General features: G+C 43.2%; 1 protein-coding gene across 1 annotated transcript; it reads right to left on the minus strand.

Moving 5' to 3' along the window:
- Positions 1 to 6292: 6292 nt before the first annotated feature.
- On the minus strand, positions 6293 to 23056 carry pip4p1a (phosphatidylinositol-4,5-bisphosphate 4-phosphatase 1a). Its single transcript, XM_030115407.1, has 7 exons — positions 22821 to 23056; positions 21015 to 21208; positions 17097 to 17203; positions 14802 to 14907; positions 12497 to 12549; positions 10997 to 11087; positions 6293 to 8749 (listed from the first exon to the last, which is right to left on the minus strand). The coding sequence occupies exons 1-7, from the start codon at positions 22936 to 22938 to the stop codon at positions 8606 to 8608; spliced, it is 813 nt and encodes a 270-aa protein (XP_029971267.1). The 5' UTR covers positions 22939 to 23056; the 3' UTR covers positions 6293 to 8605.
- Positions 23057 to 23300: the final 244 nt, after the last annotated feature.

Genomic DNA, 23300 nt, shown 5'->3' on the forward strand with positions numbered 1-23300 from the left:
TTCTTACTGCTGCAATATTCACCGACAGTGTGCAAGAGGGGCTCCCTGTGTGCGATACATGCAGAGCATGTGTGTGTGTGTGTTTTTGTGTGTGTGTGTGTGTGTAATAACTTCAAACCACTTAGTCTGATTTGCCTGAGCTGAGTTACACACGAAGCAGAGAAAGAAACTGACGCCTTGTGCAGGTGAGATGAAGGAATAATCAGCAGATAAAGAGCTTGTAACAGAGTTTCCTCTCTTGTTTCCCCTTCAGGATAAAAATCATATTATTCCGGTCTGTCTGAGAGTATTTTATTTATTTTCCCTCTCAGCGTGGGGCAGCTTTTGTTTCAGCTCCCGGGTGGATTATATGTCTCCGGTTGTATACTGTCGAGTGGAAGCAGGGAGGAAAGACCCTCGACTGCCTGTGCATTAATTATTCCTGCCACAAAATGATCTCCAGTGCATCGTGATTAAACTAATTAACCACAGAAGGTGTCAGTTCTCGTACATCGAGAAAGAACCAAATACTAAACTCACACTGCGCTCAAGTGTTCGGTTTAAAGTAGATTATTTGTTTCACCGCAGAAATAGTCTCGATTAACGGCGTTTATGTATAAAGTTTGCATGTTCTAGAAGTGGTAAATGATCTGGGATGGGAAAGTTTTACGCTCATTACCGGGAGGCCAAACTGTGACCGAGTTCTTCCATAAGTGAGATAAATGAGAAAAGTGGCTATTAATTCAATAAAAAAACATCTCGAGTCAGGTTTACTACAAGTATTTCATATCATTCACAATGAATATATGTTTTATTTCCATTAATTACTTGGAATCTACAATATTCAAGTGGAAACTGGCTGAAAACGGTAAGGAAGGGGGGTCATGCAGTCGACCAGCTGCAGTTGTCCCTGTCTGGTCTGTGTGTCGACTTTCACCTGCTACTCAGGTTTCAACATATATTAGAGCTTAATTGCTATCTGAGTTTATTCTGTGATGGACTGGTGACTTTTTGCAGCCAACTGCGACCGATCTTTCTGTAGTTTCTGCAGCAGATTCATCTGTAACATTCGTTTCAAGTGGTCTGCATTGCGTCATTAAATTTCATTTCACTCTAACATAAAGTTGTTGTTTACTCAGCTGTGCATGTGGACCCCAGCATGCATTTTAGTTTAAATACTGACCATCTGATTCTTTTCTGAAAGCATAAAAAATGTAATTTCACACATTTTTAGTCACATTTAAGATTTGAAAATACGAAAGAAAGGCTGGTTTTAAGCACGGTGAAAACAACACGTGCAGCTTTTATCACATCCTCAGGTTTCTGAAGAGTTTTCAGTGTCGGAGCCGCTGATTAGAAGCTGTTAGCGGGTGACAGGTGGGCCCTGTCCTATTAAAACCACTGACATTTCAGCTCTGCTCCTCTCCTTGATAATGAGCTGTGTGGTATCGTCATGGCGCGATCTGAAGAGCTCTCTGAGGCTTTCTCGAGAAAAGGTTGGAGACGTCTACGAGTCAGGTGAGGGGCTTTAAAAAAGATCCCCGATTGAGTTGGAATCAATTACGGAAGCAATTATCTGCGAGTTGCAACGGGCTTTAAGTAGATTTTTGGACAACCGCGAGTTGAGCTCCAGATGTGTTTGATGCAAAAAGCCTCGCGTGTCAACTGCAGACTGTACATATTTAATACGTGCAAAGGAAAACACGGTGTGTAAATGAGTGCACACCACAGCAACAACAAAAACGGACGAACAGATGAATGAAGCACAAGGTTGTTTAGCTCCAGTAATACCAAATGTGTCCAGATAGTTGGCAGGGGAAGCAACTCAGACAAACAGCAACTGAACAACACACACTCAATTATTTGGTTCGAAACATTCCGACAAATCATCAAAAAGAAAAACAGGGAGGATGAGGGGGATGAGCGGACCTCGGTCTGAAAGTTAAACCAAACGTGGACATCTGAAGGGGATCGTAATCCCAAGGACGCAAAGAAATCCATCAAAGAATGCATTAAGAGATAAGAAATGAAGGATTATGAAATGTTTACTCAAGAAAAAGACATCCTTGATTTAAATCAAACTTCAAAATAGGATTTACATGCAAGTAAAGATGTCTTAACTGAAGGCATTTTGCATGAAAAGATGGTATAAAGACGCTGATTGATGAAATAAAAACATACAAACCATGAACAATAGTTTCTGACAGCAATAGCTTCTAATATGCGCTATATTTCAAAAAAAGAATCTGCTCAGCTGTTCTAGGAGTGTGTTTAGAGGAGTTTTTGACCATTTGGGAGGTGAGACAATGACGTGGGAGGAGAAGGTCTGCGCTCTGTTCTGTTGAGGACTGAGTTCAAACTGGATCCTCCAGGTCTTTATGGACCATCTTCAAACTGTTCGCACAAAGTTGGGAGCATGAAATTGTCCAAACCGTGAAGCTTTGTGAGGTTCCGCTCTGTGGGTTTATTTTTTTTTTCTTTTTTCTTTTTCTGGCTGAGTTGCTCTTGTTCCCAGTTGCTTCCACTTTGTGCTGCTGACAGTCGACTGTGAGGAAATGTTCCAGCTGGACTTATTGCACAGGAGGCATCTTATCGCTGCACCCCGCTGGAGTTCACTGAGCTTCCGAGAGCGAACCGCTCCTCCACCAATGTCTGCAGGACGAGTCTGCATCCCGAGATGCTCGATTTTATCCCCCCGTGGCCGTGGAAGCGACTGGAACGCCCGAGTTCAGTGATTTGGAAAGCTCACCAAATACATCCTCTTTAAATTCACCTTAAAATATCTTTCTGTATAAACAAGTTTGAAATAATAAAAAAAAAAAAAAACTTGGTTTCAAATGCTCCGATGGCTTCAGGAGAAATGCAACACGTCATTCAATTAGATTCAAACCTTTCCTCAATGTAAATAATCCAAGCAGGGTTAATTTGGGGTCTAATTGCAGCGATTTGCGGTCTGATAACGACGCCAGCAGAGCTTCACGGCACAATCCCTTTGATCTGTCTTGATGGCTCCCGAGCCGGGGGCCTTTTCTGCTGCGCAAAGTGTAATTTAAGTTTTTTACACTTTAAGCATGTTAGCATGGAGGAGCCCTTGCTCTTTACTGACATTTTTATTGGAGCGCTTCCTTGTTATGGTGCATTTCCGCAGTGCGGTTTCGCTTTAACCTGAAGTGAAATGTCACAGTCGCTCTTACAGCTTAAGGACAGTTCTGTTCAATGTTCTTTATTTAATATTCATATATATGCATATATACGGTATTTTCGACGTGAGCAATGTGGAAGCTAAAATAAGGATGATGCAAAAACTAGCAGCATTCAAATTAATTCACTTTAAGAGGATCACTTAATATTAGTGGAGAGATGGGGTGGGGGGGGGGCAGCTCCTTTTAAATAAGCGCTTCTCTTTTTTTTGGAGTAAAATAACCGATTTGCCAAGGAGCGAGCAAAAAAAAGGACCGTCTGCAGTAATAAAAAATTCATATTGCTCTACAGGACGGTCTTTGGCTGCCGTACAATGCAAACTGAAAGCAGCGATGACCTTCATAATCCAAGACTGGAACAACGATTTACCCCACATGAGATTTCCCTCCTCCTTCCTGCCTTTTTCCCATTTTATGAGTCCCACATCAGTTAGATTGTCACTGAAGTATCTCACAGGGGAGAACCACCGAGATGGCGGCAGAGAGAAGAAAAGTGCAGAGCGGGGACGGCGGCGGCGGCGGCGATCCCCGAGGAGGCAAAGAAGTATAATTTCATGAATGAAAAATTAAGTCAATAAAATTACAATGGAAATGGCCCTGAGGCGCTCTGAGTGGGAGTGTGTATTCATGTGCGAAAGCGGCTGAGTTGTTGTGTTACACGGTGGAAGCAGGCTAATGCCCTCTCACTTTAAAACAAAAGGTTACAGGACCGATTGTCTTCTTTACTGCCCCCCCCCCCCCCTTCCATCCCTCCATCCCTCCATCCCTCCATCCACTCCCTGCTTCGTGCTCCTCTCCGGGGAGCTGTGGTTTCTGAAAGGTTTCTCAGTGTCCTTAATCCCTCCATCTCTTTGTGTCCAGGCAAAAAATATATCCGCGTGAAACTCAAGAGGCCGACAGGGGCCAAGTCGTGTGAGAAAAAGATGAGCCTCTTTCCAGTGTTTAGAAAGGAATTAAGAGAGAAAGCAATCTTTACAAAGGAAGATAAAAACTTGTCTTTTTGTTTTTTTTTCTAAAAAGCTTTAAATTAGGGCTTCTAAAATTAGAGTCCTTCAGCTTCTGTGAGAAGATTTGATTTGAAAAATTTAATTAGCAGGAATTATCTGAATAATTAAAAGAAAGGACGACAGGTTTAATCACAGGCTTCGCTTACAAGCATTATCTCTGATCCTGCTGTCGCAGGCAGCTGTTTGCTCCACAACACGCACCTGAAGCCTGTGAAAGTGGGCGGCTTACGTTGAGAAATACCTCACAGGTGCTGGAATTAGCCACCCGATGATCGTGGCAAGAATAAGTCTTTCCAGCTCATTTCTTTGTCGTTCAGTGCGGCATCAAATTGTTGCCAATTTGAGTATTTTCCCACATTTTCGACCATCTGATGTGACATTGTCGGTTCTTCCCTCTAAAGGTGCTTTGAAATGACTGTGTTGTATTTGGCGCTATAGAAATCAATAGAACTGCATTGTTTGCTGGACCGGACGGTGAGAATCTTAAGAAAAGAAAAAAAAAAAAAAAACAGTGGAGATTGTCAGGCTTTCACACTGCTTGGGACGGATCCCATCCTTCAACTTGACAGAAGTCTGCTAATGGCTGTGCTGCTCAGACACGCATGGCGCCCGTTCAAAAGCACTGAGGTCGAGGCTGCTGGCAGGCCCGTCTGACCTCTGACCTGTGAGGGGCGGGGGGAAATGTCTTCGCCCTACAGGATGAGGTTTGGTACGAGACGACGGGGATGCCGCCGGTTACAAATCTCATCTCGCTGCGGAGGTTCAAAACGTCAGAAAAGGCTGCCGGGGACTGGAGGACTTCACGGCCGCAGCCTCGGCTCTTCCACTCATCCCACAAATGCACGCCGCTATAAATTCAGCACTTTTTAAAGGTGAAAACAAACATTCCATCAGTTTCTCCAGGATTTAATGACACTGTGAGGCTGGGAGTCAATCTGTGGGGGATTTTTCCTTCCCTCTGTATTATTAGCTCCCTCTCTTTTTATTTCCTAGATTATTTTCTCCCGCCTGCCTCTTCAATAGCTGGGAGCAAGCTGATTTGTTTTACAGTAACAGGGTGGCTGACAGCTCTCCCCTGACCACAGCCATATATTTCTCTTTTCCTTTAGAGGAGAGTCAGACCAACAACTGCAGATAAGATGCAACATGTACAAAGAAACAGCCACAAGGAGCCAGTATATATATATATATATGTACATGAATACATATGGAGGCTAATAGAAACTTAATAGAATAAGAATACTGCCTGAATTTTTATTTCAGAGTTGGCATGGCATCATAAGTCTTCGAAAATATATTATTTCTCCTAGTATCTCTGTAACGGCTGATCTCCCAGTGTTCTTCAGCTCGTCAGTTTTCACTGCAGCATGAAGAAAAAAAAGGTAAGAAACCCACAGTGACTTCCGAGTAAAGTTTTTCATCAAGTTATCAAAATAGTGGATAAAACACCAGAAACACGTCACTCGGTTTGTACATCATCATGTCTTTATTTGAGTGTAAACAATCTCTGAAAAGAGCATCAGCCAGGTTCTCGATTATTGGCGGCAACATGATTAACGTCTTTTGCAGTCATAGATAAAACATGGTCACTCCACTGCAGAACGGCTCGTCTCAAACAATTTAGTCAAGTCATCTTCAGTTGTGCCATCCCCAATGTTCTTTCTTTTACCCCCACCACGTGTTTTTCCCAGCATACACACAAAAAAAGATCCTAACTTTAAACTGGGAAGGTGATTTTCTTTAAAGGACAAAAAAAAAAAAAAAAAAAAAAAAAAAAAAAAAAATACAACTACCGCCAAAAAATGCCCTTGGAGGATTAATTAATCTCACTTCAGAACAGACTTTACTCACAAAATATAGAACTATCAGACGAGGAAAGACTGAATTGTTTAGCTGAACCCATTTTGCAGTGTGTTTAATAAATAACATGACACATCTTTATGAACCGTCTCCGACCTCAGTTCAGTGTAGCACTGGAACTTCATCTCGTCCTACATGGTGTATGCAGTGTTTCTCACTACTGTATAAGGTGCTGGGTGTGTGTATGTATGTGTGTGTGTGTGTGTGTGTGTGTGTGTGTGTGTGTGTGTGTGTGATAGACATGTCTTTGGGAATGTGATTCAGTTGTGATATTCTGTGCAAGTATGTCAAAAACTGTGTGTGTGCGTATGTATGTGTGTGTATTTAAGGATTGGATGCGACCGAGCATCCAGAGGCTTATCAGGTTAGTAGTTGATCAGATAATTAAATATGTAACAGGCGAAGAGTTGTAAAAATAACCTTCTTAAAAACAAGAAATAAAAACTACTGCAGCGATCACAGCGGTAGTGTTGAGCTCCAGAGTGCAACACCATTTGTTTTGTTACTTCTATTGTACAGGAAACAAAACATATTTACAAGAAAGAAAAAAAAAAAAAACCAACACTAATCAATAATAACTGAAGATTTTAAAAGTTACCACATTCAGAACAAAGTACAGGATTTGAAGTGCGTGTTTGTGTTGATGTTACTGACCTATTCTGACCGACGCAAGCTTTCCTCTTCTAGAAATGTTCCTTTGGCCTAAAGGGGAAAGTTCCACCTGGAACCAATGCACGGGGAAGCTCAGGACCTGCCTCCATCTTCAACGAAGAAAAATAAAAATCTTAACATATTTCCACAAAGAAAAAAAAAAAAGGAAATGCTTTCATGTGATTTACAGGTTAATAACATGTTGAGCTCATCAGCAGGTCATGATTTTGGTGTTTTCTGACTCAAATGTACTGAAATTCCAACGTTTGAACCAGAAGCCGATCCATAAAGTTTAAATATACATCATAGCAACGCGTGCTTGAGGCTCAGTGGTGAGTCTAAATTCCCCTCAAGAGCTAAATGCGAGTGTGTGACGGTCTTTCTGGACTTGAACTGTGATTGACCGATGCTGCCTTCGCTAATGGTCAGCTGGCATCGGAGCGAGCAACCTTGAACGGGAGAGGAGATGCATGGATAATATATTCTCATTTAACGTCCTGTAACACCAGCGGGGAGGCTGACAGCCTACAGCAGCGAAGCCCGGCTCCCACAGAGTCCTGATCTGACGGATCTGGACCGGACTGCATCTGGTTTAAAATGACTTCCGTGAACTGCAGAATGAAACTTCTGACCAGACCTGTATATATATATTCAGAAAAATAATCTGCATCCTTCATGGTTTCAGAGAGTGGAGAGGGGGGGTGTTCTTGAAAATGAGAACAGATGAGAAGAAAGGTTCTGCTCTGGTGATACAGTGAACAGAGAAATGAGAGAAGCTGACATTTGGATGTATGAAAGTTATCTAATAAGAGGTGAAAATATAAAAAATACTAGGCTGCAGTTTAGGAGCCCGAGATGCGGCTTCATTCTTATCGGACCGCAACAAAATCTCCAAGTCTCATGCGAAGTGGCGAGCCGGTCACATCTGCCTCCACTGAAACAAGAACAACAATGTGGGAAAGATGTGTCTTTGAAGAGAGAGGCTGGGACGCCTCTGACAAAACCAGCCTCCAAAACTCTTTATACTAAAAAAGAAAAAGAAGAAGAAAAAAAAAAAACCTGCTTCTGCTGGGCGACTGTATGTATTTGTGCGTGTGTGTGTGTGTATATGTGTGTGTGTGTGTGTGTGCTGAATCCTTCTATCACACCTCCCTTTAAGGCTTTCAAGCTGCTTTGGATCAAAGTCAGTCCCGGGGGATTATTCAGCATAAACACTGAGTTCAGAAACATCATAGCCTACCTTCACATATTGCTGAATTCAATTTCTCAGACACGTCTCAACACCTACTTGAGTTTGTGATTCACAAAAGGCGGCTGATGTCCCTCCAGCCGCTCGGCTTCGACTGGCGTCGATGCGTTAGCTTCACCTGACTCTTGTTTCTCCGTTTAAGAAACAAAAAATGTTAAATGCTGATGACGTCGTGTCGAATGGGGATGGGAGAGGGACGAGTCCTCCGAAACAAAAAGATATTCACATCTGACGGTGGGGGGGGGGCTTTGAGCCCTCGTCTCAGGAGCTGCAGGAGAGCGACAGATGTGACGCAGACTAAAGCCAGAGCGGATCAATGGCGAAGGGGCAACGGAGAGAAAACAAGTGTTAAAAATGTTAAAATGAACCCCACACTGGCCACGAGATTAGATTAGATAAACAGTACAACAGGCTATAGGCGTCATTATAATTACCAATAGATATGCCGTCCAGTTTTAGAAATACGTCTGACTAAAAGGGAAGAGACAGGAGCAGGAGAACTTTTTTCCTTTCTGGTATCAGATTTAAATAAATATTGTGTTTTTCTTCATTTATGCCATATTTCCTCTCCTGCCGGGGGAGGGGAGGGGGGGGAGGGTTTGCGGCAGGTGACGGAGGCGGAGGAGGAGGAGGAGGAGGAGGAGGAGTGGAAGTGCCCTCTATGTGAAGTTCTGCAGCGGCTGGCTGACCCTCATGCACGCCCAGTAGAAGGCCCGGGCCAAGGTGACGAGGACCAGGAGCAGCAGCACGGCCCACGAGGCGTAGATCCCCTGGTAGGTCTGGGCCTTGACCCACGTTCCCGCCTGAGGAGACACACCGAGGCACAGGAGGCTTTAGGGCGCCGCTCCAATCCCGCCGTTACAAGTGAAACCGCGTTTCGTTAGAGGGAAGCTTTGAAGACGACGTCCGTCTTTTTTTTAAAATTCCGTTAAGTGACTGTTAGTCTGTCTTTCCATTTCTACACGTATGAATATTGATCTGCCTGCACTTACAGCTATACAGTTTGTATAATGCACACACTAATCTAATTAGGCACTCATTTATACGTTATCTCTGGCGAGAAGCCGTGACTAATACATTAAAGGCATTTTAGTTGTTCGTCATTATCATAATTGATCATCTCGACTCCAGAATTAACACAGATTTACAAAACATTTAGCTCAGTTTGTGTAACCTCGGGGATAAATACACCTGCAGCCAGATCGATGCGGAGATACTGAAGGTTTTTTTTTTTTTGGTCACACGTGTTCAATTTCTCATGAAAAAAGGCTCGTATCCAATACTTATGAGAGACGGTGAAAATATCTCTCCCGTCAAGTATTGGTGTGCAGCTGCTCAGAAGAAAATTATTTAATGAAGATGGCAAAAGTGACTTTGAGAGGATCCACGGGGACTTTTCTTTGAACGGGAAAATACGAATTCCTGTCTCAAAGTCACAACGCGAAAGCGAGAGAAAACATTTCAGAAAGCTGCTCAAAGAAAACTTGCTTTCATACACCTACAGTCTGCTCATAGGAATGCGAACCTTATAGCATAAATAGCGTTTCATCTTGTTCTGACACACGCCTGACCCAGATTAACATTATTATCTACAATATATCAAAGAGCTGGAAAATGTTTAGGCACAGCGTTGGAGAACAGATAAGATTTTTGTGTATGCTGCATTCAGAAATCATACACGGTTCACGCAGGCTAAGAAAAACATCAATACTCTGGCTGCCCTCTTCTATAAATGATCTGTCAAGTTTTAATGATTCAAGCTGCTCTCGGGGGCCTTAACAACTTAACTGGCACCTCTCAGCTGATGCCGCCGAACAGGAGGGGCTGTTATGGTGATGAATATTAACTACCGGTAATTTAAAATCTCTGCTTTCTTATTCATAATTTAAATTGGAAAAAAAAAAACAAAAAAAAAAAAACATCTGGAAATGCGGTTTGATCTTAAAAGGTTTTCGATGCAACAAACACCTCTGCAGATTGAAGTGTCGGAGCTCCCTGCTCGCATAATTAAACCATCCTTTTAATAAAACACAACTCAGTTCCTTGTTGTGACATTTACTGCCACACTAGTAGCAGCAGCAGCGTCATGCAACGCTTTGGTACAGCATGTTTAATGTCTGCACTCTGCTGCTGCTTCTTCATTCTGCCGGGCACGTCGGCCTCAGTGCTCGACACTGTTTGCCGCTCTTCTTGCGCCCTCTACTGTCCGTGGAGCAGAATGCAGGCAGTTATTGTTTACACAGCTGAGATTGTTGTCTGGAAGGTGATCCAACAGTGATTTTCAGTCAGATCCATTTTTCCCTCAATTATTCAATCTTATTCTGATTATTAGGAATACAAACAGGGGCCGCATACAGCCTGATTTCATCTTGAGAGGGCCGGGCCAAGAAAGTAAATTTAAGCTTCAAAGCTTTTCTCTGCTGTGGTGCAGAGTATATGTGATGAAAATGTCAATATTCTTGCAAAAACCAAACAAATAGCGCAGAAAATGACTTCAATCGCACCATAAAGTCAATTTTAACGATACCTTTGGGTGCAAAATACTGTGCAGGATGCATTCTGCATGTTTTAACAGATGGCTGAGCAACGAGGTAGATAACTTTCTACACAGCATCACAGATATCTCAGCTCGGGTCTGAGCGTTGTGTCCACTACTCTCAAGAATTCTTTTTTTAAAATTAGCATTTTCTTTAAAAATTTTTTTTTTTATCATTTTCTCGGTTGTTTGGCGGGCCGGATTGGGGCCTGTTGAATTTAACCTCTGCTTTAGAGGTTGTATGCACACGAACACGAGAGGGAAAAAGGTGGGAGTCACAGCTCTTAGAGAATGCAGGCCACTATAGACTGTCTGCAGGGCCGTGACAGGGCTCACACCCCGCTGTCTTAAACAACAACCACCCAAAAATGAAATATGATAATCGTATTTCCTCTTCCTGCAACTTCGAGGTTTTCTGAAAGCTCGCAGCCTCCCAGGCAGCTATTTATATCCCCTTTTTAATACCTAATGACAGATAGGGATGTCAGCGCGGCATCTGGTGGCTTCCACTCACCATCAGCCCAGCGGTGGAAATGCTGAATAGCAAGCAGAGTAGAAAACACCACAAGCTCCGCCTCCGGGGATACCTCTGACCAATGGAGGAGCTGCAGAGGGAGAGGAGAGCGGTTAAATGCTTGAAGAGTGGGAAAGATGTACCATGCTTTAAGAATATCCAAAAGCCCGGCTCGCTGAGCCATGACGGTGAGGATAATACTGCTCCCTCGACATCTGAGCAGCGATACCCGACTATCATAAACACCCAGATGAAATGAAATGGAGGAAAAAACTGGGATGAACATGAAAAATGATCAAAGAGAGGATGAAAACCTTTAGCATGCATGTTCTGGGAGAGTGTGTGTAAAAATGTGTCTGGAAGAACAGAGCTGGGGGGAAAAAAAACAAACAAAGAGAAACACCAAAATAGCGCTGATTGCACACCTGCAGACACTCGGTTATAAGCAGCACCTGTCCAGATTCAATCCCCGTCCCTGCTGCTGTCTTTCTGACAAAGTAAAGTCAACATGACTAAAGCTGGTTGTGAGAACGGCGCTGGGACACCTGCGCATTGCGTTACCACCACACACACACACCTCCTTTCAGCACCATGTGCAATCAGCTGCTGAGGAAGAAGAAATCAAGACGCCCTGAAAGGTCTCTGCTGATGATTCATCGTTTTGAAGTTTAAACAAATATTCTCCTTAGAGAAAAGTGTAAAGCAATTATAGTTTCTGCAGGGAAGCATACATGTCGGTATGTTGTTGGAGAACACACACACACACACACACACACACACACACACACACCAATAAATACCACTCATCTATAATAAAACATTGTGGGGAAAGTAAATCTGTACAAAATGAGATTTTTCACTATTAAAATGAGATAAAAAAATCGAGATAAAACTTTTCACTGAATATCATTAAAATCTATCACAGTCATGAAAATTCTCTGTTCAGAGAAATAAAAATGCAGCCACTTGCTTGATAAAGGGTTAAGATTTAACACTCCATCAATCTGGCTGTAAAGGCCAACTTCGCAGCTGAACTGGAACTCCCTGGACTTCTCTCACCACAATGAGGAGCTTATGGAGCGAGCGAGAGGAATGCGGTCAAAACTAATTCCTGCGTTCCGGAACACACATGGAGGAAAAAGCTTCGGATCACAAAACCGTGTGATGTTATGAGACGCAGTCAAAAGGCTTGTGAGTGACAAAAAGAAAAGAAAGCGCAGCGTTTGAGGTGAGAGACAAAGTCACGTCAACAGGATGCAACAGGTCTGATTCACAGAGAAGCACAGTGTGTGTGTGTGTGTGTGTGTGTGTGTGTGTGTGTGTGTGTGTGTGTGTGTGTGTGTGTGTGTGTGTAGCCTTTGAAAGCGAGTGTGAAGCCACCTTCTGTTACGCTTATCAGAGCGAGAGCCTCATCTAAATGCCAGGGGACAGGGACATGAAACGTCACCAGTACAGTGAGAGTTCACTGGCGTGATGGATGATTTGCTTATAGCTACTCACACTTTCCTGCAGTGTGGGCATCGCGCCAGCGTCCGGTCTGTGAACTCTGTCCACTGAAATCACAGAGAGAGAGAGAGAAGTGAGAGTCTGAGCGCCTTCCAAAGAAAAGACAAAGAGATGACCGTCATTATAGTACTTTATACCCTCTGTGCTAATATTCCAAGCCATCTGTTAGCATCGTGACCGTCCCTAATGGCTTCAATGTGTCGACGGCTATCATGAGTGGATTTTATCAATGCATTTGTCCGAAGGGTTTTTAATTTTTTTGATCCAATGGTCATTTACTCCAGTATTCGACCAAGTATGCACTGAGGCAGGCAACCGTGTTTGTGTGCCAAAGACATTCCAACGTTTTAGGGATTCACAACAACAGGTGCTGCACGAAAACGAAAAGTGAAGAAGAGGAATGCTCTCCTCCTGCAGCGCCGACAGATCTCCCCGCCCTAACTTTTCTGCGTGATACATTTGTAGAGGCTGCGGAGCATGCTGTGCATTTGTCTTTGTTCTGAAAGAAGCACTGTATTGGTAACGCGGAGGACGTTATCACCGCGGCCGAGACAGAAGACTCAGTGCGACGCCACCCAGGGCACCCACTTGTATTTTCATCCCGTCACCCTGTCTTTAAGGAGGCAGGAGAGGTCCGGCTGAATGCTAAACACCCGGCGCCATCCATCCCGCCTCGTTTTACGCCTCTATTCTTCTCCTCCTCCTCCTCCGAATACACCAACCTCCAATCTTTCACCATCTATCTAAAGCATCTTTACCTGTCCTGCAGACTGTTAAAAGAGCAGCAAGAAAAATTTTACTTCCCCCTTAGCACCAAATGACTGTAATATATCAGCGGGGCGTTGATGGGGTTATTGATCTGCACCCATAACTCAACATTTATTTGCCCTGGTGCTGGGGTGTCCTGGCTTTTCAATAATTCACTTGCTACAGTTCCCTTCAACAACAAAAACCTTGCAGGCTTAGTGAAACTGTCACACGGCGATAAAAGAGTCACTTATAAGCCAAAATGCCAGAACCGGTTTCTTTAAAGTAATGAATTCCTTTCTTTCAAGCGTTTCATTGGATTTCGGCTCTACAGTGTGAATCTTATTACATTAATTACATATATTCTATTGTTTATTTCAGTTGAAATCCTGTTCTGAGCTAAATATTTCATAAATTACGTTTTTTCTGTTGCATTTCTAACCAACTTCTACTGAAATTATTAAACAATCAATGCATAACTCATTAAAAATTTGCTATGAACAGAATTTGTTCCTGAAAAGTTTCCTTTTGTTACTTTTTATGGACCTATTTTTGAGTCTGAAATAAAGATTATTATTATTTCCCATAATATAGAAATAGACTAGGCTGTTATTTACCAACACAATATGTTCTTTTTTACTTTCCGGGCTGCATTTTACACTATATTGCTTAGAAATTCAATGTCACATCATCACATAACATATCAGCTGAAGAAATAATGCTATTTTTCCACTGTAACCTGTATTAAGGAGACCTGATGGGGAAGTGGAGGCTGGAGGCAAGGTGGAAACGGATGGATTTTATTGTTCAGAAGCCAGATCAGAGACACAGGCACCATTTTCCTGCTTCCATAATCTCTCTTCACTTCTGTTGTTTGTCCACTGTGCCTTACCGAAGAAAATATCACAGAATTCAAAGCACAGTCCAGTTCTGAGGACTGCGGCGCCAGATACACACTAATGACGTCCACTGACATCTGACAAGCAACCTGTTGAGTTTATCACAACCGCTTCATTTATGAGGAATATTTAGAAATAAAACAGAGCACATGTTAGAGAAGCCAAAAAGAAATTTTAAAAGGAACTTGGAGTTGGCTCAGGTCTCACAGACCGACCTGAGAGCCATTTATGGCCCCCCCGTAACTACTTCGCAAGATTTACTGTCAAAAATCATGAGTGCTTTTAGTGGAAGCAGCTACAGAGGATAATACAGCATGAAGTGGCCTTCGCAGAGCAGGAGCAGACAGAATATATGGGTTAAAAATGAGAAAATAGCTTTTTCTTTTAATGCTTCTTCCAAGGATACCATAATGGTAGAGCAATAGGCTGCAAACTTTAACAGAACAAGAGATGTGATCATCATGAAGCAAACCGTAGATCTTTAAGGATGTGTTGTTAAATTTGATCAGTCTTTTGGGTTTATGTTCAAAGAACTCCCTACATTTACATCTGACACTAACAAACGATGCGTAAAGAAGATTCTGGAAGGCTCATGTAACCTCAGGATGGAGCTGGTGCTGTGAAGAAGAGGAAGTGTGTGTGTGTGTGTGTACCAGGAAGGTGTTGCTGCAGTGTCCACAGGAGACGCGCGCTCCGGCTGGCTGGGGGTCGGGGCTGGCCGGACCAGGATGAACCGGACCCAGATTTATTATCCTCTTACTGGAAGGAGACAGACACGCCACGTCAGCATTCACCCCGCAAACGATTCCAGATAATACTCTCCGTACGCCCGACGCTGCGAGCCGTCGTCTCAAGGGCGGAGCGGAGCTTTGCTCTGAAGAATCCATCGGCGGCCGATCCTCTCATGACTAAACGGGCAGCTTTCCTACAATCAGCCGCCTCTGAATTCATTGATCGCACGGCGGTGCTCAGATGTGGCTGCTTTACTCAGCAGGCCGGGTCTCAATGCAAAACAGTGATCCCGCCGGTAAACTCCAGCGAGCAGTTTAATGTGGGAGGGACGCACCCGCAGAATATTCTACTCCACATTATTCCCGATAAATGTTACCCTTCGGCAACACAAAACAGCAAGTGGCAACAGAGAGAGTGTAAACGATTGAGATCTCATCGTGTTTTACACAGTTACACTTGGTTTAAATCTTGTTTCATTGATTAGGCTTCAGGTTTACCGTCCTAATTAGCTCCTTTTAGAGTCAAATTTATGGATGTAAACATGACATGTTAGAATCGTTTCTATGGTGCTGAGTGAAAGTCCCGTTTGTTTGCACTTGTGACTTCGATGAAAATAAGACAACATTCCTGAATATATTCAAGGAGAAAATGGGAAAAAAAAAAAAACAAAAAAAAACTCAAGGCCACATGCTTTACTTGAACACGTACGCTAACAAGCTATTAGCTTGAAATGTACTTCTGGGCGTTCTCGCATTATTCAAGCATGTTCAAACTTCTGACAGCAATTTCACAGCTCAGGTCAGGGCTGCCAGATGAATCATACGAAAACTCATTACTGAATGACAAGAATATGGCCGCTTATTCTTTTTTTTTTCTTTTTTTTTTTTTTTTTTAAAATCAACAGCATCAAACAAGGATTCACACTTTCTGCCTCAGCACAGCGTCGCACCATCTGGTGCTGCGCTGCAGAAACGAGCAATACACTGAATGACTGTGAGCGTCAACAGAGAGAGGTTCTGTTAAACTGCATATGAATGCATTAAATTCAAAGAGGTACACCTAAGACACTGCCAGAGTCAAATATTTAGGTTTTCCACACAAAAATTTTTTTACATTTTCACCTAAAAATGAACTGTGAGCTATTGTTTGGACACTTCTGCACTAAATGATAAACTATTCAAAAACCTTCCCGCCTTGAGCTTAACCTTATGATCTGCATTGAAAGCGACAGATGAAAAACTGGATTTTAATGCCTCTTTATGACAAGACATTTGGCGACGTTCACTTAAATTACACATATTTACATAGCAGCACAAATTCAATTTTATTCCCAAAAATAAAACGGGAAAAAAGGGAAAAAAAAAAAGGTAGCTTAAAATGTTGCTTTTGCATTTAAAGCCTCGGGCATAAACAAAGAATCTTATCTCTCTTACCAATTACACTAAGACTGCAGCAGCAAGATGTTCAGATAAGCTGCCAAAGCTGTGCATTTTCTCCAACTGACATCAGCCTTGTGTTTTATGTACTCTAAAAACCTTATAGCGGAAAAAGTGCGAAATAAAGTCAGAAGACAAGTCAAACTTTTCTCTCTGCAGCTGTATTTCAAACTTTCTGCACTCCAGTATTTACTTAAAAAAAAAAAAAAAAATCGCCAGACAAGAGAAATCACAACGCTCTCGGAGACGCTTAAGTGAGCGTGTTTTTTCTCTGAAGAGACTCATTCCGCACCCTGAGAGCGTCGCTAAAATGAGTTTGCTAACTGTGCACTTGGTACTCTGATAAATCCAAACAGACTGGAGCTTGAGAGGGCCTATTTGTTTCAAATCCTCTGCAGAACTTCACTACATAATTAACAGCAGATAGACGCTGAACCAATTTCGGGATGCCTCTGCTCCCTGCAAGGTGCAGATTGAAAATAAATATCAATTCAGTTCCCCATCGCAAGAGTAAGACGGACCGAAATAACTCAGAGAGCGCGCGGCGCGCGGCCCGCGCAGACACACGCGCGTCTCGTGATGCTGATGACATGCAGAAGTGAAACTCCTGATGTGGCTGTTCTAACGAGGCTGTTATTTCCTCATCCGGCTCGCTGAGCACTGCATGTAAACTCCGCTTGGAGCACAAGCCCTAATTGAGGCACTGCTGCTCCCGTTGCAGCACCTTGCTTCCTCCGCCGCGCGCTCTCGCTCGGGACGCACGCGGCGCCGACTCCTCACCAGTATGGCCGAGGACAGGCGATCCTCTGAGAGGTGACTTTGCAGATGAGCAGGCAGTTGCAGGGGCAGCGGACGTACTTCTTCCCCGCTGGGGCGTTCTTAATGGGCTGCGGAGGGAGACAGAGACACGCAGCGGGGGGAGATAAGAAGACAGCAGAACAACGTATTAGAGCGGGAGCAGATAACAAGCCAATTATTCTTGATGGATGAGAATTAACCGGTGCTACTGGAGGGAGGGAGGGAGGGAGGGAGGTATTCTCAGGCAAGCTGAAAGCGGCTGTCCAGAAAACGCAGGTTAAAAGAAGTTAGTGGAAACGCATCAACTTGGTCAGCTTGAGACTGTTTACAGGTAACTGACTACTGGGAGCGATTTTAACTGTAATCATCTGATCAGACATGTTATTAAGAAAAAATGGAATTAGCTGGTAACCTGATGTGTCTTCATACTGGTTGAGTTTAAAGAAGTAATCACAAATCAGTTTGTTTGAAAGACAAACTGTATATTAAAACTGGACTCATTAAGGGACACCGCACCCCACTGTAACTCAAAAACACACCAGGTGGAACTCCGCCGGGACGTCTGAGCTCTCGGAAAGCATTAAAACTCCGCCCTTGTTCAGCAGGAGATAACATCGTGGAGGCCCTGACCTGCCAAGGCTTCTCTCCACTGCAACATTAATCTCTGACTAACCAGAACAAACTGCCTGTTTTCCATCTCCATTTCACTCACAATGACTGTGGGAGTCAAGTTCATGTCTGCACAGAAGGGAGGCGGATAATAACAGGGCAGGGAAACCAATGTTATGAGGGATCATTATGCTACAAATCATCTCATTTCACTCAGTTATCCTGCTATTGGCATGCGCCACTGCTGACATTTCTATTTCTAATGCTGATGTTTAACACCAAGCATAGCAAATATTATCATTGTCAGAGAGTTTATTAAAGTAAATGAGTTTCAGTTCGTGAACACCTTCATCAATTAGGAATTTTTTTAAATAAATTCTTTTAAATTACACTAAATATTGGGCAGCTAAAGGACACTAACTTTCTGCAGACTTTAAATAAATTCATTTCTAAATAAATTAATCAAGCAACTTTGCGTCTGGCATCGATAAGTGTTTCCTCTCCTTTCTCAGCACAGTGAGGGCATGCCTCATGATTAGAGCTAATAACAGTGATAAAGACTGTTTTTGCAATACAAATCTGAAGGAGGGCCTCGACAATTAAGACTATTTACTTGCAATTACTTCTACTTGCCGTCATCCTGTAGTGAAATTAGAGCTGGGCCGGACAAACTTATTATGTCAGAAAAGGAATAATTTATCAGTCTCATTACCACTAACAGACTGATAAATTTACATAAAATGGGACTCTCTGGTTTGGACCCAATCGCCGCCGTCTCACAGTGACACTCGTTCACGTTCCTCTTCAGAGTTTTACACTGAAGCCTTCATTATTGGCGAACGCTTGACGGTTCACACTGGAACACCTCCGACGAGTTTCCGTACGTCCGCATGTGTCGCCTCCATCTGTAAAGCTGCTCGCGTTGGTACATCTGGACACATTTATTAGTTCTTCTTCCATCTGCACGCCAATTTGCATCGCCGGTGATGCACGCCGGTGAAGGCCCATAAACCTGAGAATCTGTCAGTTTGTATTACGTGCCGTGTTAGTGTGAGGACGACTGTCGCTGCCGTCTCCTTCTGTGGTCAGAGACGTGATTCCAGCTGAGCCATTAAAATCGCATCTGATAGTTTGGTAATTACCGCACCTCGTCCCGTCTTGTGCGATATGTAATGGAGAGAAAACTCATTGTCAAATTACTTCTGTGATCAGCAACTAAAAATAATGATACAGTTTATGGAGTCCCACCGAGCATTTGTGGGAACGCTTGTGCAAATATTTCACAGCGTTTGAGCTCTGTTTGTTTTGGATGAGCTCTTCCCACCAGATTATGATGGAGAGAAACTGCATTAATAATTTAGACTTTTTATAGTATTGCATTTGAATGTATGAGTCATTAATGTTAATGAAATCTACACTTTGATGTGAGTAAAAACAACCTATAGCTGCTTCAAAAAGGTGGTGAGAAGGCTGACCACGGAGCGATTCTGGGTTTAACGCGCCGTCTCGGGGTGTTTGGTGTAGGGCTGAACGATTAATTGCATTTGCAATAATGTTGCGATATGATAAAACGCGATTTGCCAATCGCAACGTGCGCGATTAAAATGTAATCACGTGACACAAATGGAAGCGGTAACCTGAGGCGCAGTCACCAAGAGATACAGTAGGTGGCGGTATGCACCTAAGTTGTTGGTCGCCACCCGCCATTGCTCCAAAGAAGAAGAAGAAGAAACAGAAGCAAGAGAAGCGCCGTGACGGATTCACCAACATCCACTGCCCTTTGCTTTGCGCAGTGGCCTCTGGCTCCTCAGAAACTACTGAGACATTCGTCCCGAGGAGGAACAGCACATCAGTTGTGTGGGATTATTTCGGATTTCAAAAAAACAATGCAGCGCAACGTCAAGTATTGAGCAGAGCGTGTTGTGCCACAACCAGAGGTAACACAACAAATTTGTTCCAACACTTGAAAAAATTTACTGTGCCTCTTATATGACGCCTGCAAAGCGAAAATGCCGAGCTCCAGTACCGTTACGCACTGGTTTGGTTTATTTTTTTGCCTAATCTAAAAGTGCATTTGTTTTTTTATTTATAACTTTATTCAGATTCTACAAAATATTTTCAAATAGAGTCAAATTCTATGCTTAAGTTGTATAAAATGTTACTACTGCTTTGGGAGCAGTGAGATAGATACCTATTATTTTATATATTTTTAGTCAAGATGGTGGATTTTGTACAGTTTTTACAAAGTGCTTGTTCTTATATTTCTTGGAGCATTTAAATAAAAAAATCCCATTTATTTAAAATTGTAAATCTTATTTTATTCATACAAATGGAAAAAACATTTTACACTAAACAGATTTCAGGTTGTGTTGGTCATATTTAAAACAAATATTTATGGCTTTTTTGGGGGAAAAAGAAGATAAAATAATAAAATCGCATTTTAAATTGCAATCGCAATATTAGGGAAAAAAATCGCAATTAGATTATTTTCCCAAATCGTTCAGCCCTAGTTTGGTGGTCTGTTGCCACTTCGGCTTGCACAGTTTCAAACTTTCATTGAACAGTTTTTACACCACAAAAGATGCATTTACCTTGAATTTTGCCCATTGCTTCAGTGAAGCCGTACTCTAAGTAACTACCTCGGTAATTCTTTTCTTTTTGACAGATTCGTCTTTTTCTTGTGCCTGATGCACAGTTTCTTTCCTCCCGCTGCCAGGACATTCACATTCAACACGGCTCTATCCTCACAACGCTTTAAAACTTTAAATTAGCAACTTAAAATATGTATTTTTGAATAAACTATACATTTTTCATGAAAATGCCTAAATTCTGCAGTTTTGTAACATAAATTAACTGAGTGCAGGGATCAGGGATAACGGTGAATGCAAAAGCGTTTTGTTCCTAACGTCACTCAGGGACACTAAAGTACACTTGAAAAACCTGGATTAAAACAGGCTTTTGCCACAGCATTTTTAGAGGGATTATTGGGACTATTCGTGACCTCTCTGCAAATTCTCTGGATTATCCAGAGCAGTGCCGATCCTGAGGAGAGAGGCTATTAAAATTTCATGGCTCTGAACGCACAAATGTAAATTACATTTACGTCCATCATGCTTGGGTAGAGTGATGTCTTTAAAAACCATGGCCACATAAAACTGGGAGCCATGCCAGAAGATGTGTGCTGGAACAGCTCGAAAACAACCCGGCTATTGAATACACTTGTCGTGTTTACGGTGCATGAAAACAGCAGCTGGATGCAGTACACCTGGCGGACCGCTCCGGAAAACTTACGGTAGCTTCATTGCAGACGCCACACTTCACCACGTGCTGGTGGATCTTCCCCTCCACGGAGATGAGGCTCTGACACACCCTGCAGCTGATGACGGGGGCACTGCCGCTCTCCGGGGAGGTGAGGGGGGAGTAGGGCGGCGGGTCCTCACCGAGGAGCACCGAGGGCTGAGTGGGGCTGGGAAACGGAGGGAAGCCTGCGACGGCGAGCGGCGACAAGACAAGAGGAGGTGAAAGAATGATGAATACAAAAAAGTACAGCAGTGAGTGGAGCCGTGACAAACAACTTATTGTTGGCGAAACAGTCATTAGAGCTGTGCAGTGGAAAAAGAACACAATTCCCAAGACAAGCAACCTCTTTCTGATAAACAAGTTAATAAGATTTGGTCTCGAGTTCAAGTGAAAGGAGCTTTAGAGGAAAACACTTGTGGAATGCTGAGCAGGGTTAGTCACAACAAATTGAAGCCCATTTATTTGTGAGGTTTGAAATGTGAAGGAGAGTTAATGGGACTGTAGTCTCTGGAGACATAGTTCCTTATTTTACGAGGTGCCTGACCTGCAACGATCTGAAGAATATTGCAAGAATTAAAGAAATTCTGGCTGAAAAAGATTCAGAGAATCTCGTTCATGCCTCCAGTAGGCTGCATTATTGTATCGGTGTATTTCCAGGTCTCAGTAAATAATCTGTTAGATGAGCTCTCAGTAACACAAAGAGGGTGGAGGACATTACACCTCAGCTTCAATCCCTGCAATGGCCATCTGTGTGTCAAAGGATCCACTTTATAATCTGACCTGTGGTCTGTAAAGCGTTCAATGGTCTGGAGCCTTAAAAACATTTCAGATTCACTAGAATATGAACCATCCAGACCCCCCTGAGGACCTCAGTCAGAACTTTACAAAGTCTTTCCAGAGTCAGAAGAAACAAGGCGAAACAGCTTGCAGTTCCAACACTCCTCACCTGAGGAGCAAACCTCCTGACACACTCACTTCTGTTAAATCAGGACTTAAAAAACTATTATTCACTCAGACTTTCCAATAAATTGTAGGTTTTGACTTTTTTTTTTTACAACCTTTAGCTTTCCTGTGAATTAATTTCCTTTTCAAAATCGTAATATTTAAGACTCTTAGTTGCTTTGTTTTAATGTATATGCATTATTAATTCCTTGCACAGCACTGTGAATTGCACTGTATGTGAATGATGCTAGGAAAATAACGTTGCCTTGCCTGGGTTAATGAAACAGAAGGGAAAAAGCACGCTCAGAAACCAGAGAGTATGTCTTTTTTCCCTCCTGGATTTTAGAAGAGGTCCTTTTAATGGGAAATTAGTTGTTTCTAGATTGGCCTCTCATGTGTCAATCAAATCAGGTGCTTCAAGGATGCTAGCAAGCTAAACAACGCGAAAGGTGTGTGGTTTGAAAGCATAATGTGCACCTCCCGCCTTTAAAAATGCATGCAACACTTTGTGTGAGGACATGTGAATGAAAACTGAGTTCAATAATGATATTGCTGAGCCGTAAACGTGATTTATTGGCGGTTTGCCGGTGATGAGCAGAGCAAGCGGCTAGGCTAATGTGATGGTTGCTAGGCTAGCCAAGAAGCACAAATACTGACATAATAACAACGACAAACGTTTTAACCCTGCAAAACACATAAATGGTGAATGTTTTTTGAGATATATACAAACGTAAACTCAAACGACAGCCTGTTAGTCGCTGTCACGGTGGAAACTGCAGGATAACTCGGAATGTCAAGTGATGCTAGCGTGGGCTATGCTAACAGGGTGGAGGAGAGGGCTCCATGGATACTCACTCTGGGGTTTGGTGGGCACGCCGTACGGCGCCGCGCCGGGAGACATCCCGCCGTTCCCGCTGCCCAGAGCTCCATCTCCTAAATCCGACAGCAACGGGGACCGCTCGCCGTCCGCCATACCGAGGAGAGCGAGGCGTGGGAGGGGGAGAAAGAGAGAGAGAGAGAGAGAGAGACCGGGGGAGCGAGGCTGCAGACCGACTCGGTGCTGTATTGTTGTGTCGGAAATGCAGGCGTCACATGATCAGGCCACCGGAGGAGAGGAAGCCGCCGCTGCTGCGGTAACGGTTCCCTGCCCGGGGGTGTGGCACCGAGCACCGGGAGATCCTCCTCACACACCTCAACGACTCCTACCTGTCGATGCCATCCAGACAGGAGTCTCCAGAACTTTCTGAGCGCGTGATCTGAATCAATAAATTCTTCTGACCCTGTTTAAGTGCCACTTACAAAGTTAAAAGTAATTTGGGCATAATAATACTCACC

Source organism: Salarias fasciatus, chromosome 18 (assembly GCF_902148845.1).
Source record: "Salarias fasciatus chromosome 18, fSalaFa1.1, whole genome shotgun sequence".
In the NCBI taxonomy this organism is placed as follows: Eukaryota; Metazoa; Chordata; class Actinopteri; order Blenniiformes; family Blenniidae; genus Salarias; species Salarias fasciatus.